Raw genomic sequence first — 19,199 nt, 5'->3', positions numbered from 1 at the left:
TGGTAACATAGCAGTGAACAACAAGAACAAAGTTTTGATCGTTGACTTGGGCGGAGTACAAGTACTTGTTGACCTTATGAATCAGAACTGTCCCGACGTACAGGAGTCTGCTGCTTCTACACTGTGGTTTCTTTCACATTTGGAAAGAAAAAAACCCACGATCACTTCTTCACCAACTCTGACATCACTACAACGATCTGAAAATACTGCTGTCATGCAGGTGGCAAAGAAAGTTTTGACAAAGATCAATCCTACCTGTCAAGGTTAAACTCCTTGTCAATTTATTTCCCACCATAATCCTAAGTTTTCATATCAGATCGCCTACAAAACTTCATCAAACATATCAATTTCTCGGACTTCGACCTTTGTCATTCTATATGACAAAGACAAATATGTTTAATTTGACAATTTCACAGATACTGAAAGATCAAAAATCTATAAAAAAAGAGTTGAAGATTTATCTCCGCTTAACGGCATTGTTTACTTACGAAAAACGTATCATTAATTACAACGTTTTTCTTGTCATTCATAAGTGAAACGTACGACTTTTGGTCCTTTCAAGTAAAGCAGGGTAAAAGTAATCGTATCAATCTAACTCGATAAAGAACATTAAACATATAGAGTAAACGCTTAAATTTTTGAAAACTTTGGTCTAAGACCCAAACGGGTCCAATATCGCCACGATGTATGTGTGTGCCCGTCAGACGATGCATGGGCATATTTTGTTCCCTTTATAACTTAAAACCGTTGGTCAGAATATCATGCAGTTCGACACATAGAACAATCATGAGAAGATCTAGATTTGATTAAATTTGAGTTGTTGTTGTCTCTATAATGAAAGGATACGGGCATAATTAATGATTGTGCTATGGGAAACATTTCCCACTAGCCAAATTTAATGAAACACTCAAATTGTTCTGCGGTCTTACTAAACTACGGAAATAAATGGCTCCGCCCTGACCATTAACATTTATTTATCTGCAAGGGCGAGGCTTGCGGAGCCCGTTAATTTTGGCTTTTTTCTCGCCTGCGTCCATAAATAAACGTTAATAGTCAAGGCAGAGCCTGTTATTTCCATCATATCATCAACAAACCAAAGGAAACCATCAACATTTACTTAAAATTCCCACGCGAAAGACAACAGGGCCCAGAACGAGATTGCAAATTCGGAGATTTTTTTTGGAAAAAGCGTTTAAACTTGGCCCAGAAGTGCTTCATTTACTTATTTTGTGATTGATTGTGATCTTTGTATACAAATCACAATTTACGTTTTAGCTGTAAAGTTACTACGTTAATATAATTCAACTGATTGAAAAATGTTACCAAGGGGGAGTGCCACTTTAAACTCCATGGAAACGCTATATGTCTCACGTCACTTGCAACTTCTGCGAGAACGTACTTGATTCTTAACTTCTACTGTCAGACTATACATACGATTTGTTGTTTCGAACTTATGTTGAGAGTGAGAGACACTTTTTTGAAATTCTTATATTTCACAAACAGATAAAGGCGTCGATTCTGCGTTGGTAGAAGGCATGGTTAAAGGTGAGATATATGGTAAAGACCCGAATGCCATAATGTTTGCCATGAAAGAAACACTTGAACTCGTGGCAAAAGGGAGTGAAGTTGACGTTATGATAGCCGTCCAGAAAGTATACGCAACTATCATTGAACCCTTCGAAAGGATGAGTGATGAGCGACTACCTCAGCGTTTTGGCGATCATTTAGCAAGTCTCGGAGGAGGCCATGAGCTGACAAAGTTGCTGCAACGTCTTCAACGCATGGGAGATAGAAACCCGAGTGAGCAGACTTGGCTTGGCATAACTTTATTGCGAAGCCTGTGTTGGAATTACTCTGATAATAGCCTGAAACTATGCAAGCAGTTCGGACAGTCAGGGCTTCTTGAACTCATGCTGAAAGATATTGATAGATTTGGACCAAAAAAAGTGACAAATGAGGTAAAAGTGCACGCTGTATTTTAATAGCGCAATCATGAAATATGTGGGGCAGTTATGGTCAGTTTCAATAGTATGATATTGCTACGTTGTGGATATTGCAAACGATGGAGATTGTTAGGCAGAATATAAATCCCCTTTCCATACTTTCAGTCCAAAACGATACTGCTGGAGTGCGTCTTTTTCTTTCGTATTGCAAACAATTAGCGGAAAATTTGCAAATTTATTGCTTTTTGTTTTAGTCTAGATTGAATGAAGACAGACAAAGTTATAAATTGCGTCGATAGTAAGCGAAGCCTAGGCATTTTCTGAACGAGCTTAAGTGATCCCCAAAGTTGTTTAAAGATTGTTCCTATGAAACACCACAGTACAAAATTAATTGATGTTTTCATTACTGTTCCAATACCATTTTCTCTTTTGAACAGAAGAGAGAATTTCTCGTTAGGTCAGCATTTGGCGTGCTGCACAACTGCGCCAAGGCAACGGAGAATAAGCAAGTGTATCGGGACATACGCGCCATCGAAGGATAGCTCCGTTTATGAAGTCAAAGAACATATCAATTGCCACGGACGCCATGTTCACGTTGTCCTACGTTATTGAAGACCACAAAATTGGTCTTTTGGAAGCAGATGTAAAGATGATTGCTTACACTCTCGATATCTTAAAAAGAGCACTTGCTGACCCGAAGCTTAAAAGTACAACTGAAAGTGGCAGATATTCGGCACTTGAAATCACGACGGGACTAGGTAACATCGCAGTCAATGACACGAACAAAGATTTGATAGTGAAACTAGGAGGAGTACCGCTACTGATTGACCTCTTGAAAAGGGATCGACCTGACGTGCAGGAGTCGGCGGCTAATACCTTGTGGAATTTAGCTCAAGCAGATAAACACAGGGGGAAAATATTGTGCGTGCCAGGTGCCATCACAACGTTGACGTCACTTTGCCAGAGTGAGAATATAGCTGTAAAACAAGCAGCAGAGAGAGCATTGATCAGAATTAAATCCAGCGACCACGGTAAAGTTCTTGGTAATTATAATTATAATTGTAACACTATTTCCTGTAACGGCACTGTACACAGAGGAACCCAATGTCCCGAAGACCGATTTTTTGTGCGACCGCCCTTAGTTTCGTCTAAACAGAAATATTTTGATCTAAGAGGGGAGAGGCACGAGGACCTTGTAATTGCAATACCTGCTGTAATTATGATTTACAACACACACTACTCGTACAAACCGTAATAACTTTTACCGATTTTGCAGGAGGTAGCGGACCAACATCTGCCTCAAGAGGGCGCTGTATTTACAGAGAGCTATGCGGAAGGTTCAAGAAATCTTTGGGAATACCAGGTTTGATTAGCACATTCACAATAATATCACGTGCAATTCGTAATCAATAGCCAAGAAATTACAGTCTGGCGAAATACAGAATATTTGCATTTTAAGAAATCAACCAAGTGAAATCAACCGAGTGGAAAGGCAGGGACAGGCATGTACCAATGTCGATTTCATGTGTGGTTGTTTCAAGCATCACGGTATGTATATATATATATATATATATATATATATATATATATATATATATATATATATATATATATATAATATATATATATATATATATATATATATATATATATATATATATATATATATATATTGTATTTCTGAGAACTCTACACGGACTTTTATGAATAAATCCTTATTGAGGGAAACTGCATGTAACAACTGTATTTTTGTGTTAGGATTTACACTAACGAAACTATAAACAGCTGATTTATATTCCTCTGACAGTCATTTTTATATTATTCTTTCTGTTTAGAAGTATATTTTGAGCCGAAATTCGACATGTGCTACTGTACAAGCTGTCATAACGATAGAGGTGACAAGCTTTACTATGCCAGAGGACAACCAGCCAAAGATTATGGGGTTCCATTCGGATGGTTTCGTTTTCGCCCTCAAGTAAGTCGTTTTTCCCTATGTTTACTCTACGATAAGATCCAAAAACATTTAGGTCTGAAACCACTGTAACAATCACATCGACCAACAGACAAGTTTTCGTCTATACAAACACCGTCCATGACATATTCATCTCATCATTTTGTAATGGACATTTCAACAAGAATTCAATAATTTTTATCCGAGCTATTATCGTGCTCTTACAGGACACCTCCAAAAGCATTGGCATTAGATGTATTCAAAAAGTGGCATGTTGCTTTTCACGGCACCAGACTGGAATCGGTTAAACCCATTCTAGAAACCGGAGATTTTTTGATGCCAGGTATGAAAATATTTTATTAATATTTAGCTCATTAAGATGTTGTCATATTGAAAATTAAACATAGACTTAAAATCCTTCTTGCATGATCCTCTCTCGGCTTATTTTTGTATGTTAATTACTTCTCAGGTGATATTCGCATGGGAGGCGTAAAACTCAGTGAGTGTCCTGGCCACTTTTCGGACGAAAATAAACCCCAAGGTTTCGATACTAAACAGATATTTCTTTCTCCAAGCATACGATATTCCGGATGTGACGTGTACGCACCTGAAAGCGAGTGAGTATGCCAAGTTAAACTCCCCCTTTTAAAAGTGAACGTCCTTGAAGATTATTTTGAATATTTTTTGTACAAAAGAGTATTCGAGGGGACAATAAAGTTTTCCATCTCCCGGCGTTATGTATTCTCGACTCGTCTTTGCATCAAGGAATGAGTAACATACACATTTTTGACCTTCATCGACCGTTCTGACTGCCAACATATAACGGCCTAAAAACTCTGTGAACGATTCTTTTAAATTGATAAACAGTACGTTGTGCAGGGAATACACACTGAGAAAAGAATATTTGACTTGCAGTGAAAGTCTTAATGACAGCTTATCTTTGAAGAGGAAAACCTTGTTGTTTGCTGGTATTTTATGACCAAAACCATATAACGTTACCATACAAAATCGACAGAATCAACTTGTGAATGACGTTATCATACCTTTTCGCCATGAAAACACACATGAAAACAATTTAACTTTTGATTTTTGACCTTTGCGATAACAATGACTTCTTTTCGATGTTTCTTTGTGCTGGAAATTCGATTTTATAATTTCACTAAACAAGGAGAAGGAACTTTTTATTTTGTCTTCACTGTTGAAAACGATGACAAATGTTGAACAGGCGTTTGTACAGCATTGAACTTCAAAATTGAGAGATTTTTAAGTGTTTTCCTTGGTTAAAATTTCCTCTTATCATCTTTTGCTTGGTAATACTTAACATAATCAATATTCTCTCCCGCTTTAGTTTTCTTGACGAGTCAACGAAAAGGTCCCATCGGGCCAGAGTGGTGTTTCAAGTGTACATCAACCCAACAAGTTACAACGTCGGGCCACAGACCATCGGAGCGCAGTCTGAAATTGACCCCAAGTTCAGTAACCAAGAAATTGAATGGTTCACGAAGGAACGCGGAGTTGTGATTATATACGGGTTACTCGTCAAAGTGGAGTGAGAGTGCGATGCGGTCCTGCATAAAGACAACCTTTCGCCTATACACGTAGCACGGGGCGCGGTAGTTGTCTTACGGATTGTATTTGCCAAATGAGCTCAAAGCAGTATAAAGAAATACATTAATAGTGTTTGATTTATCTAGAAATCAGTACATTTTCTTTCTCGGGTTATCCACATAAATGTTTCTATTCTAGCTAATGATTAATACTTTTCTTTATTTCAAGTTTCCAAAAGGACTCAAAATTTAAAGGAAACACTGCAAGTATTATTCTTGGTCATACATCTTATTTTGAACATTGAATCTAATAATACTACTCTTATTATATGATGAACAAGTAACAATCAAATGACAAAAACAATCATCAAAGAGGGCCTTCCTTACGTATTGAAAACATGGATACCAAACAAACTTATCAGGGCAATACCATAACAAAATTGGAAAAGAATCTACTATACTAAAGTAATATTCGGAAGATTTAGTTCTTAATAAGTATGTAATTATCGTATTTGTCATTGAAAACACAACAAAACTATCTTACATTGTTACACGAATTGAATGGATTAAGATTACGTTGCTTACACCGTGTTGATTTTTTATGTATTAAGTTCTGATGACAAACTTATGTACCGCTTTAAAATTTAACGAAAGTATACTAGATGGTAAAATATTAAACATGTAAAGATGATTTTTGTCAGTATGCAAAGAAATGAGCTGGAAATAAGCATGCAAATGAAAACAGTTTGATTTCTCAGTGTTGTCTATCTTTTTTTGTAAATTTACTACAACCATGAAGTACATTCATTAGGCTTTGATGAATGCCATCAACTTTGAACTGTATTGAAAGCAATTTTCTGTGCTTCTATAGTCCTGTCCGAATTTCAGTATATTAAGAGCAAATTTCATCGAATAATATTGGGCCAATGAAGACCGGACCTTAATCTCACAGAAATATAATTCAGTATTGCAATTATGTTAGTCCTGTCGGCATATTTTAATTTTTTTCTTTGTCTTCTGGAAGCATGCATATGTAAATGCTATAATTTTGTTCTGTCAACACCGTCTGCATTTAACACGATCGGAACAATTGAAACTAAGTTGAGATAACTAGATAGTGAAGTAGTGTCGGTTTTATCTGCAAATGTAAGCTCATCTGCTTTTCTTTTTAAGGTATACACTACTTTGTAACATTGCAACATTAAGCTTACGGCACCTAACACTTTTTAGAGATTTGAACAATATAAAGATCCAAATCTCCCTAATGAGTCCCAATCGTGTTATTTGTAATGCCTGTATTATTAATTGTGAACAGTTTGTAAAATATACACTCGAGGTCATCAGTAATAATGTAACTAGTGGAGCATTTTGTTGCTTCGTGAAAAAAAATTCGCTCGTCACCTCTGCACCCCCTCCCCATAAGCGGAAGAATAATTGATTTAATCTCTGGCGCATTAAGGTAAATAAAATGAAAATCAGTCACTGACTGATGTCAAAGGTTGCTAACCTCAGACTTAGAGAGCATTTCGAATTGTTATTGTTGCCAGTGAGCATAAACCTTTTTATTGCACTGAGACACTCTACATAACTTGGCGGAGTTAGAACAAATGTTTATTTTCAACCACTAATTTACAACTGTACTGATTTTGAAAACGTGCCTACTAGTAGGTAACATATTCCCGATAATGAAAAGTCTTCGTCAATGGAAGTAGATTTTCCAAATGTTTTACTTTTCTTTCGATCAGTAACCCCGGAAATAGAATAATAGCCTGACTTAGCGTGTATTTGGCTTTTTTCCAGAAATCTTTGTTATTTGAAATTATTGTTTCATTTTCGCTTTTTTGTCATAGTCACCCTGGTCGTAGTAAGGTGGATCGAAATGTTTGATATGTCATTAGGACCTTCCTCCAAAATTATGTAACTCTTTCTCTGAACAGTCCGCATCACAGTGAAGAATGGCAAGTCTCTTTGAACCTTAGTTTCCGTATCGCGATTACAGCTGTTGGCACCATTTTACAAGTGGTATAGCCACAAACTGATGACGTCAAAGATGTGCGTACTTATGGAAATGAGGTCAAAGGTTACGTTCTAAAAGGGGCGATAAATTATTTTGGGGGTAAGAGTTAGGAATGGGGGCTTGGAAACTTAGGGGGAAATGATTGAAAAGAAGGGTCCCAATTTTTTACTATTTTCACTCCTTTCCCTCATTTTGCAGTATCCTATTACTCTATCCATGTCTTCTTCAGCCAGCCTGATACCTATGTGGAAGCAACGGTTGATTAATGACAAGGGAGAGAAGTGTTATTTTTAAGTTACGTTTTTTACACAACAACTATTACCGCTACCGGGGGTCGAACCCAGCACCTGCAGCATGTGAAGCACTACCTATAACCTGTACTCCACGAGAACAAGTTGCGAGAGAGGGATGCAATGTTTCATATAAACGTTAGGATGATAATGCTAAGCAGGAACTGATGAATTTATAATGTTCACTTGTAATGATTTGAAAGTCTTTTACGCATTTTCCTTCTTTTATTGAATTTATGCCTCTGCATTGATTCTTTATTGCCTGTCTTTATTTTTTTCTCTGCATTGTTGTGTTTGTTGTGCAGATTTGTTATTTTTTGAATATTTTTCATATTATTTGTTGTATTTGCACAGTTAAAGTATTAAATTGTCACTTGTTTAGGATGTTTTATATGTTGAAAACTTTGTGTTTGACATTTATTATTGAATTTGTCATTTGCTGCCTTTTTTACAATACGAATGGTGTGTGTTCCGTTTTTGACAGGATACACTTTTATATAAAAGTGGTTTGTCACTCAACATGTATGCCATGCGATATTTCATTGCTATTGTAGATGAAAACGTGAACAACAATTCGTTGGATATGCCACGAAAATTACATTATAAAAATTCCGCCGATCGACGAAGTGAATTAAGTACAGAAGCGAACGAAATTCGCCGCCAATATAATGATTTAGGATGCATATATTGTCACTAGCACGAACTTGGTCTGGTTTGTGCATTCCCAGTGTCACACATCAGCGGCAGCAGTGGCCTCCTGAGTTGTCAATGTAGGCGTGATATTAGTTTTTAGACCGTTTCAAAACGTTTGGCATAATATGGTGTTATGTGCAGAGTTGCAATTAATCGATGAAGGGGACTGTAATTTAGGTGAAGGACAGAGAATTGAAATATGTTGAACAAGCACGCCTTAGCTTTATCGCCGAAACGCCTCCGCCACATGAACTCATAAAGATAAGTTGGAAATAAGTCTGAAGGTGTGAAGCCAATCCAATTTCGCATGGCATGCATCCACATGCCTTCAAAGGTGTTGGTGTGGGCGAAGGTTTGAGGATCCACAAAATGAAGACAATGATTAGCGGTGAAATGAGAGAACTGAGGAGACTTGGACAACGAAGAATAAGCCCCCTACCATTCATCGAATAATATCGGAACCTGTAGGAACATATCGATAAAGCATTGGCATTGCGCACGCCGGTCAACAGAAATTAAAAGGAAGCACAAATATCGCGACCAATGACTACAATCACCAAATGTCTGTCACTGTGTCGACTCAAGCTGTATTTGGACTTCAGGAACTTGAATTCAATATAGATTTTTTTTTGTTTACATCCATGTATTCATAAATTTCCACAATACAGCCTGGCTAAAACTCTATTGGAAGGCATATCGCGAAGATAAACGAAACAAATTTGTGGACAAAAAAATTAAACCAATCAATAACAGAGTTTGAACTAATGTATAGGTGTGATTTTTGGTCTGTAGAAGAAGTAATGCAAATGAAAACATACAAAGTTTTTTGGCCGTCATATTGATTATTATTTGCATTTGAATGAACTCTGAATTCTGTAATGTAACTGTGTGCCGTCTTTGGCAACGGCTATATTGAAAAGGGGTCAATATGGCCATTGCCGTCGGGGTCAGTTTGTACATGACAACAAATTTGATGAATAAAACGTGAGAGGGGACATATTGTACCCGGAATGAGACGGAATTATTGCCGCAATCACATGAACTAACTAGCCCTTACCCTAAAAAGTCTGTGATGGCCTTCATTTGCTTGATTTTGTGTCGGGTGAAGCACAGTGGGAGCCAGAAATTGGGGTTAGCTGACCAAATTGTCGGAACTCCGCTCGCTTCGCTCGCTCCGTTCCGACAATTTGGTCAGCTAACCACAATTCCTGGCCCCCACTGTACATCACCCAATATAAAAACTAAGCAGTCGGAGATTGTGACAGGGATTTGAAGAAAGTGCAAATTTATATTATTTTAACCTTATTAGTTAGTCGGTGCCGCAATTACGGGGCGTCTGAGTTTTGTGTACGGCGATTTTGACGTCATTAGTTTGTGGCTATACCAGTTGTAAAATGGTGCCACAAAAGCTTCTTTTTCTGCCATAGTTTCCACCCTGTCATCGATCTTCAGTTTTTCGGTGATCAATTTAGCCTCTCTGTTGATGTCATTAATGCTGCTGTCATTCTCTTTCTTGTAAGATTTGGTGGTGTTCACTTGACCCTATATATAGGTAGCAACGAGCCCGCCAACATCACTCCTGACGATTGCCAAGCGCATGAAAGAGTCTGTAGAGTAATCACGATAAGTTCCACGTCTAGCAATACCTATGCCTTGCGGAAACGCATCGATCACTATACATTGCCTGAATTTACACCAAGCCATTGATATATAATATATATATATATATATATATATATATATATATATATATATATATATATATATATATATATATATATATATATATATTATATATATATATATATAAATATATATATACATATACATATATATGTATATGTATATATATGTATATAAATTTATATAATAAAAAAATTATCTATATATAACAACATTACTTCAAGTACACAGTAATAATGTCTGTTACTTAAGTTTCATGCAACTTGCAATCATCAGACAGAAGAAGTGATATATGTACATATATATATATATATATATATATATATATATATATATATATATATATATATATATATATATATATATATATATATATATATATATATATATATATATATATATATTAATTAAGTAACTGCAGCTGGTTGCCATTTCAGCCTGCAGTTGACCCACGATTGGCACATATGATGTGGTACCATAACATGTTACCAAGAGCGAAAGCCAGTCAACTTTTGCAAGAAGATGGAGATTTCCTTGTACGGCGGAAAGAGGACATTTCTGGACAGTTTGTGTTGTCTGTGAAATGGGGTGGAACAGAAAAAATATATTAATTAAAGAACAGGACGTAAGTTGATACAGATACCTCTCCTATGATTGTCTCTGTTATTTGGTTATCATTACGATTTATAAAAGGGAAAAGTCGAATGCTTCGCTCTTTTGGCGTTTTCATTACATCTGTATAGCAAGCGACTGTATGTGATATACGACATACCTCTTGCTGTTAGTGTGCCTTGCTTGCGTATTAGTTGATTTTATTTTATAAGAGACAGTGTTTTTCCCATGAAGCGTTTTATGTTATCAGCAAAAATACAGGTTCGAAGGGAATGGATTTACCACAGTTTCTGACTTAATAGAAGGTTGCGTGAAAAGTAGAACTTCAGTTATATCTTCCTCTCAACTATTACTCAAACGTCCTATCGTGAGAAGAAACATTTTCGGCGGCAGAGCAGACGAAGGAGCACAGCTGCAACAGGTATGACAGTTCTTGAAAGCTTACTGTCCGTAGTTTAAAGACTATATATTTTAAGAAGAAAGTCAATTCGGGTACAGTTTGATTTGGATGGGAATAAATATTATAATCAGGAGAAGACCTTTTTATGCCTAGGGATTAGAGAAAACTCTTCCTGATTCCTTTTGCATAGTGATTAGAAGCTTCTACTGTCTGCTGTTGTTTTAACGTCATGAAGAATATATGACAGTGAAAATGAAAATAAGAGCCTGAAAACGATAGGCGGAGATTAACAGGGCGATGAAAGCTTGATGAAATACAAGTCTACCTTTTGAATGTTAAAAATTTGAAATTTGAATGTCACTAAAGTACTGCAGGCGTAGCCTGCTTTTTATGTTCCATAACTATTGAGATGTACTCGATATTACAATGTAAACAAACCACGCATGACAAGGCATTCGAGTGCTTCAATATTACTACTAGCGTTTTAAACAAGAGATGCTGGTATCAGGGGATGACATGGCATCCAAGTTGCTGTACACAAAGTTGAGATTGTAAGTTTCTCTATACTTCTGAGTGTCTCTTATAGTATTGCAGTTTCGTCTTTGAGACTTTCTAGGGTTTTGCAAACTGCTTTCCAGGCCCAACTTTGAGCCAGTCTCTCTACTACATTGCATAGACGCGGGAATGACGAAAATCTAACTTCAATGTTACTGCAATTAAATTGCAAACTGAGCCAAAATAGATTGGCAGTGTTTTTATGATTATCTAACTCTCACTATATTAAGGTTATGGAAGACAAAACATTGGCGTACAGGGTATGGTACCACGGCTGCCTATCAAGAGTGAAAACCAATGAACTTTTAAAAGACGACGGAGATTTCCTCGTCCGGCGAAAAGAAGATGGTTCTGGCCAGTTTGTGTTGTCTGTTAAATTGGATGGAACAGACATCCATTTTGTAATAAAAGAACGAGATGTAAGTTGAGTATATGATAATTTAACCTTTTTATCAAAACATCTTGTCCATGAGTGCTTTAAACTTTAACGGACGATTGAAGCGAAATCGTTAAACCTTGTTGTTGCAAGTAGATACCCTCTGTAATTGCAATATAAGCTGCGATATGATTTTAAGTTTATAAAATCCAGTAGTAAATTCACAACATTTGGTATAGTCATACCAAAACAAGCCCTTGATTTTGACTCGTTGACCCTAGTAAAAACAAATAGCGAAGGCTAGTCTCGGTAAATGCCCGGATTGGTACATAACGACCAGTCATTGTTATCAACGCTGGTATTCAAAGTCTAGGTGGGAACGATTGGAAATGAGGAAGTGTGTTTGATGGGGCACCTTCACTTACATGTAATTCACGAAGGATGGATCTCTGACTTTGCCATACAACGGACCCTGCATGTGTAAACTGAAGTAGTTTTAATAAACGCATTGAAGAATACGGTAGCTAAGTTGTATTGTGGAATATTTTAATTGTCTGACCATGTTTGAATGATTTTTAAAGGAGGTACTGGTTTTGTGGCACCTTATGTTTTATGGGTTTCACCCCAACCATCAATAGCTACTAATCAAATTTACTTCCATTTTCCCCCACACAGCACAAGTACATGTTCTCGTTCACAACAGAAGAATTTGACTCGATTTGTGATTTAATAGAAGCTTATGTGAAAGGTGAACATCCAATACAGGTTAGCTCTAGATCGTCCAGTACAGTTGTACTTAAAAGTCCTGTCACGCTCAGGATGGGTGTACATGACAGTGTTTCAGTAGCAAACACTGATTCCTGTCTGCAAGAGGTATGGGATTTCCAGAAATATGTAAGATATTTATCAACATTTATGTTAATCCTATTCAATTATTTTCATCACTACCTGAAGATCAAGCGATGTTTCTTGAAAAGCCGTGATGCTACATAGGTATTTAAGGCATGTCTTTCACAGTTTTGTGGCTGCTGTTTACATATACAGGATGTTCAAAGATATGATGTTAGAGATGTTTCTAACCGGTAACCTTAATGATCTCATTGATATGATGATGGCCGCAACGGATATCGTTGAAACGCTTTATTTAATAACCGAGCGAAGATATTACCAACGGCTTCAGACATATGGACATAAACATGAACATATCAGCCAAACGCACATACGTGTATGCTTCCGAGTATCGTCCTTTCTGGCTTGCCAATCATTACTCGTTTCTTCGGGATAATACCTTAAAAGTAATACATAACAGGAAGAAAGCAATAAAATTACGGAACTCAGCAAAAGACATAGGAATAATGTTTAGATATTAAAAGATGACATTTCGTTATTTATTGCCTGTAACAGGTTTTGAAAGAGAAGATAAAATAAATTCTGTATAAGATTCATGTTTAGTTTAACTTTATTCTTCATTGATGAACCGTTGATACCATGATTGAAGGGTAACACGCCGTAAAATTTTAGAGTCTGGCAAACAACCTCGACTTATGCAACCTGAACTACGTCAAGAAGTTTTTCACGTCTTAGATCTCAAAATTTTCACTGCAAAGGACATAATTAATTCCAAGTAAAATGTATCTACGTGAATATTGCACTTTTCCCCCAGGCACAAAGAAGATGGTCCCTTATCATGTCCGCGGTTGTTGTGGTATATCACTGCGCAAAGGTCGCTCGGAACAGACAAAACTATAGAGATCTACGTGCTATTGAAAGACTTTCTCCGATTCTGAAGTCCGAGGACTTAACATTAGCGATGGGAGCGATGTTAATATTATCTGAAATCGTCGAGGACCAAGACGTCAACATTCTGACTGCAGACAAACATTTGATAATATATACTCTAAGCACGTTAAAGGCCATAGTTACAAATCCAAAATTGGAGGGCAACATGAAAGCCTGTGCATATTCGATGGCTAATATGTCGAGAGCGCTTTGTAACATAGCAGTGAATAACAAGAACAAAGGTTTGATCGTTGAATTAGGCGGAGTGCCGATCCTTGTTGAACTGTTGAATCAGAACCGACCGGACGTACAGGAGTCTGCTGCTAACACACTGGGGCTGCTCGCACATTTAGAAAGAAACAAACCAGTGATCGCTTCTACACCAGGCGTTATCACAAGTCTGACGTCATTACAAGGATCTGGAAATACTGCTGTCGTGCAAGCAGCAAAGAGAGCTTTGATAAAGATCAATCCTATCTGTCAAGGTGACACACTTGTTTGCGATGTTCTATTAGATAATGCCGAGTATTTCATGTCTTATCAAGTACAATCGATTTTATCAACGCTGTCAATTTTTAAATTCGAACCTTATTATCGTTTTATTTGACCAAGACGAATATATTTACATTAAAAAATTACAGGTATAGGAAGAACAGCTATCGCTACAAGAAGTCGCTGCACTTACCGAAATCTCTGGGAAAAGTTTAAGAAATCTCTTGGCTTAGCAGGTTCTCTGACCTAAGAAAAGCATAACGTTGAAAGGGTGGTGTTATTGTTGTACTTGGGCCTCAGCCCAAGTACATTTGTTTTCATTCCGTGGGAAAAAACTGTAAGGTATAACCATTTCTGGCTGAGACCAGGGAGGGCAAAATGTATTGGCTTCATCTTTCTTGGCATAATAAATGGCGTAATGATGTTAACTGAATGGAAGTGCTGCTCTCAGCCAGTCTTGAATAAGTGAGATGTGAATATAAATGCTTCTCTATCTGAGTTCTGGCCACAAAATCTTCTGAATATAATCAAAATGTGCATCGAAATGCAACAATTAATGCACCCTCCGTTTGCTAGGCGATGGCACGACCCTTGCTACACCCACTGGACGAGCCAAAGTGGGAGGGGTAATTTCGGTTTGGTCGAACAGGAGGGCTCGAGACCAGAATTTAACATTTAAACTTGAAACATGTTTAATCACTGACAAGATGTGGATTAGTGTTAATCAAAGAGAAAGTTTGAAAAGGAAAGGTTTTATATCCCGGACACAATGAAAAACATTACGACTGGAAACTGTACCCCGGTTGAGAATAGTAATGCCTACAGCGATGGAGAACACTTATCCTTGAGCTGAGAAAACCAGACCATCATTTCGAAATAGAGCTGCAGATTCGAGAAGCTCGTTAAAAATAGCTAGGTACACCCCGTAAGGGGTGGTTTCGCGTCTTGAGGGCAAATTTCGCCTCCTTCATTTAGAAATCGTACGTTTGTTTTTCCAGGGGAACACATCATTTGACACAAAATTTGCATGAAAAGGGGTCGCCAGTAAGCACGTGGTCAAATCTGGCATAAGAAACATATGAAATGTTGGGTAAAGCCAGTCCAAATAAACTGATTTGAACTTTTGTGTTTTGTAATTTATACCACTGCAGTAACATGACTTTTTTTTGGACAACATCACACAATGTAATACGTTTTGAAACTGAATACTCCGACGTATTCTGTGTCCCCTTTGCTAAAAAATACGGTATGCCGATTACCATGTAAGGAGATGATGACGTCAAGACAGATTTGTAGTGCGTTTGGTCTTGGATGGTGCACGAAGTTTTGTCGAGGTAGCTTGTGTATTTATTTCCTAAATGGGAGATATTAGGGTCGATCTAAAAGAAGGCCGAAAAATGTTATGATACTCTAAGCGAGCTGAACTCCAATGCGAATGGTTGGATAATTTGGAGGATGTCTAGACTGATCTCGTCTCATTAAGATTATTTGGCGGTCAGAATTGAATTTCAACTGCGTCACAAGTTTGCGTCGAACGGTCAACGAACGATATTTTAGAAATCTGGAGACATGGCACATCGCAGTTTTATTTTAGTATTTTATATTTTACAAAAGATGTAAGAAGCAATGATTTTGTTGAAAATTCTGAAAAAAATATAGGAAGATTTGATCGCGAACACATTTTCACTTGGGGGTCAACTAGCCCTGCGTACGATGCTGTGTGTTCCGCTACAGCTAACCGCCCCGCTCACCACAGCCCTGCAAAGACCCGTACGTTGGGTCGGTGACTTCAAATCCATTTTGGGACTTGACCTAAAAAGCCAAATTACTGCCGAAATTCAGCGTTCTTGGGCCCAAGTCGTATCCCAGCCTACCTCAGCTACTCGATCGCTTCCAAAATGACAGTCTTTTATTCATTTCTCGTAAATAACCGTCGATGTCGGCAACTCTCTCGCTGGCCCTGCGTACGATGCTGTGTGTTAGCTGTAGCACATAGCATCGTACGCAGGGCTAGGGGTCAACATAGGGTCGCAGCCATGTTGCCTCAAAACTTATTTCTGTCTGCACTCAAAACTCAAAATGTCGCATATGAACCTGAAAAATCGATGTAATTTTGTCAAACTTCGGCGAAATTTCAGCCTATAGACAAAATTTCATCTAGGTAAGGTAAATTTACTGAAATTTGATCGACAAGTAATCCTGAGCTTGAACGTGACAGCTCGCCTCATCTCCGGAAGTCATGCATCCGGCCAGCTGCCCATATGGCCGGGTGCATGAGATTGTTTTCAAGCGAAGGCGGCAGACCGTACGGGGCTCTGGATATGAACCTACCGCCGGTGTAGCTGTAATAACTGTTGCGTTGTTTTTAATCACCACGGACGAAGTCCGAGGGGACTTATAGGTTTGGTCATGTCCGTGCGTCCGTTCACGCCTAGTACCCAACCCCATACAGATGCACGTCGATTTGTTTCACAATGCTTTCAAATTTGGCCGTGTTAGAGGACTTTTTAGTTTACACCTCCATAGACTCCCATGTATAAGGCAGTTCTCCATAGATTCGCATGTATGATGCCAAGAAAAATAAAAATTTAGTTTCTCATCGTATTCATATTGCCTAAAGGATGCAGTGACACAGTTTTTTTGTCCCCACGGATAAAGTCCAGGGGGCTTATAGATTGGCTCATATCCGTCCGTGAGTCCATCAGTGAGTCCATCGGTTCACGCAGATATCTCAGACATTTTGACAAAATATCATGTGACCTTGGTGACCTTTGACCTCAAATATACATTATTGTCCATAACTCAGTAACCACAAGTGCTAAACCTTTCATATTTGGTATGATGGGACACCTTATGACGCCATATATTGTACCTCATTAATTATGTGCATATCTTATTTTGAGCGAGCCAATAGAGCTAGAGGTCTGATTTTTGGTATATAGGAATAACTTAGCAATACAATTATTTTGACAAAATGTCACGTGACCTCGATGACCTTTGACCTCAAATATATATATTTGTCCACAACTCAGTAACCACAAGTGCTACACCCTTCATAAATGGTATGATGGGACACCTTATGACACCACATATTGTACCTCATTAATTATGCGCATATCTAATTCTGAGCAAGCCAATAGAGCTGGATGTCCGATTTTTGGTATATAGGGATAACTATAGGGTAGAAATCTAAATATGCCCATCTAAATATTAGACATCTACCATCGAGAACAAAAGAAATTTGCTGTAATTTGAATATTTAAGGACTTTAAGCAATTCCCGCTATAAATAAAGAACCCCTGCCTCAAACTCCACAAAAGTTGCTAGACATATTTTGCCGTTGTCATGCCACTGCTTCGTTTAATAACCAGTTAATCAAATGCCTCATTGACAGGAGGAAATTCAAGACCATATTTGAATAGTAGTATATATTGTCCTCAAAATTACTCTATCACGGCCCAAGTACTCATTGCCTTCAGCAATACTGCCTTGTTATTGTTGAAATCGCAACGAATTCATGCTTGCCTATTCCAGTAGATTGGGTAGGAATAAACGTGTCAGCAAAATTGGAAAACCAAGACTTAACATACGGAGTAGTAAATATTTTGAAACGCAATGGTTTGTTAAAATTACCATTCATGTGATTTATGAAACATTAGTCATATTGATCTTACAGATTTGTAAAAATACTCGAAGGAATCCAAGTATAAAAAAGGACATAAACATGTGCTTTGAATTTTCCTTGTCACGTGCATTTTTTTAAATATATTCAGTTCAAGATGATTACTCTGTACTGCATTTCGTCATTTGCTACTGTGTACATTGTCATGGCAACAGAGGTGACGATATGTACTATGCGAGAGGGCAACCACCAAAACGTTTTGGAGTACCAGTCGGATGCTGTCGCTTTGCTTTAAAGTAAGGTTGATATAAAAGTTTGCCAAAATCACTAGACATATTACATGGATTACCATGATTATTGTTGTGTTTTAGGGAGAGTTTTAAAACTTCATGGAAAGAACGTTTCATGATTGTGTATTTTCAGGACGGCGCCAAAAACTAAAGCATTGAACGTCTTTAAGGAGTGGCATGTAGCTTTTCACGGCACTAGACTTGAAGCAGTGAAACCGATACTTGAAACAGGAGAATTATTAATGCCAGGTTTTGTCATCTACCACTTCTATACTTCAGTATCGATGTGCATTGTTAATTTTTAATTGTGCAGTACAATGTAATGAATTAACTTTAATTTTTCAATTTCACTTTCGCTATCAACTGCACTGTAGTGACTGTACACGCTTTCCTTCACAGGTGACACCCGTTTAGGAGGAGAAAAACTCAGCGAGTGTCCAGGTCATTTCACCGACGCATGGAAGCCCAAGGCTTTTGACACTAAACAGATATTCCTTTCTCCCAGTATACGATATTCAGGGTGTGATGTCTACGCGCCTGCAACCGAGTGGGTTTCATTCATAATTGAACATTAAGTTGGAACGTCTTTTCTTTCTCTAAATATTCCGCATTGGCCAGTATTTCTTCTGTGTTTGTAAAGTATAATTTCTTTGTCAATCCCCAAATCGTATTGAAAACCTTTTGTAGAACTTTCAAAACTGAGTGTAATAGCCAATAGTATTATTGACCGTTAAATTTAAGTCTAGACTATAGAGGCCATTTTCCATCATCTACTTAACATATTTTACACGATGTGTTTCGTTGCCTTCGCTAATATTGAATATATCGACATTCTTGAAGGAGAACAGGAAAATATGCTAGTCATATAGAATAAAATGATGGAAAAGTAGTCCAATGATACAGCTGTTGTCTCTTAACGTTATGACTCCTGGTAGCTGAACTATATCCT

General features: G+C 37.6%; 2 protein-coding genes and 1 long non-coding RNA gene across 3 annotated transcripts in view; all 3 read left to right on the top strand.

Annotated features, from left to right (window-relative positions):
- LOC139132188 (uncharacterized) overlaps nt 1-19,199 on the top strand; it is a 212,236-nt gene that overhangs the window by 30,073 nt on the left and 162,964 nt on the right. Inside the window, exon 7 of the mRNA XM_070698577.1 lies at nt 1-263. This exon is cut by the window's left edge and continues 326 nt beyond it. Within this exon, the coding sequence (XP_070554678.1) occupies nt 1-263 (263 nt within the window). The remainder of the gene's footprint in view (nt 264-19,199) is intronic.
- LOC139131288 (neuralized-like protein 4) lies at nt 3,783-8,150 on the top strand. The gene is made up of 4 exons (XM_070697279.1): nt 3,783-3,918; nt 4,122-4,237; nt 4,364-4,511; nt 5,243-8,150. The coding sequence occupies exons 1-4, from the start codon at nt 3,854-3,856 to the stop codon at nt 5,445-5,447; spliced, it is 534 nt and encodes a 177-aa protein (XP_070553380.1). The 5' UTR covers nt 3,783-3,853; the 3' UTR covers nt 5,448-8,150.
- On the top strand, nt 10,991-12,833 carry LOC139130472 (uncharacterized). The gene is made up of 3 exons (XR_011551869.1): nt 10,991-11,157; nt 11,922-12,110; nt 12,743-12,833. It is a non-coding gene; the product is annotated as an uncharacterized lncRNA (long non-coding RNA).

The sequence above is a fragment of the Ptychodera flava genome, chromosome 4, assembly GCF_041260155.1.
Source record: "Ptychodera flava strain L36383 chromosome 4, AS_Pfla_20210202, whole genome shotgun sequence".
Taxonomy (NCBI): domain Eukaryota; kingdom Metazoa; phylum Hemichordata; class Enteropneusta; family Ptychoderidae; genus Ptychodera; species Ptychodera flava.
The sequence above is the reverse complement of the archived record's forward strand: the minus strand, read 5'-3'. Positions and strand labels throughout refer to the sequence as shown.

Excerpts from the sequence above, each read along its gene's own strand:
- LOC139131288 (XM_070697279.1), top strand. The coding sequence starts at position 3,854 with ATGCCAGAGGACAACCAGCCAAAGATTATGGGGTTCCATTCGGATGGT. Across the intron at positions 3,919-4,121 it reads GGTTTCGTTTTCGCCCTCAA|GACACCTCCAAAAGCATTGG; the intron begins GTAAGTCGTTTT and ends GTGCTCTTACAG. Across the intron at positions 4,238-4,363 it reads CGGAGATTTTTTGATGCCAG|GTGATATTCGCATGGGAGGC; the intron begins GTATGAAAATAT and ends ATTACTTCTCAG.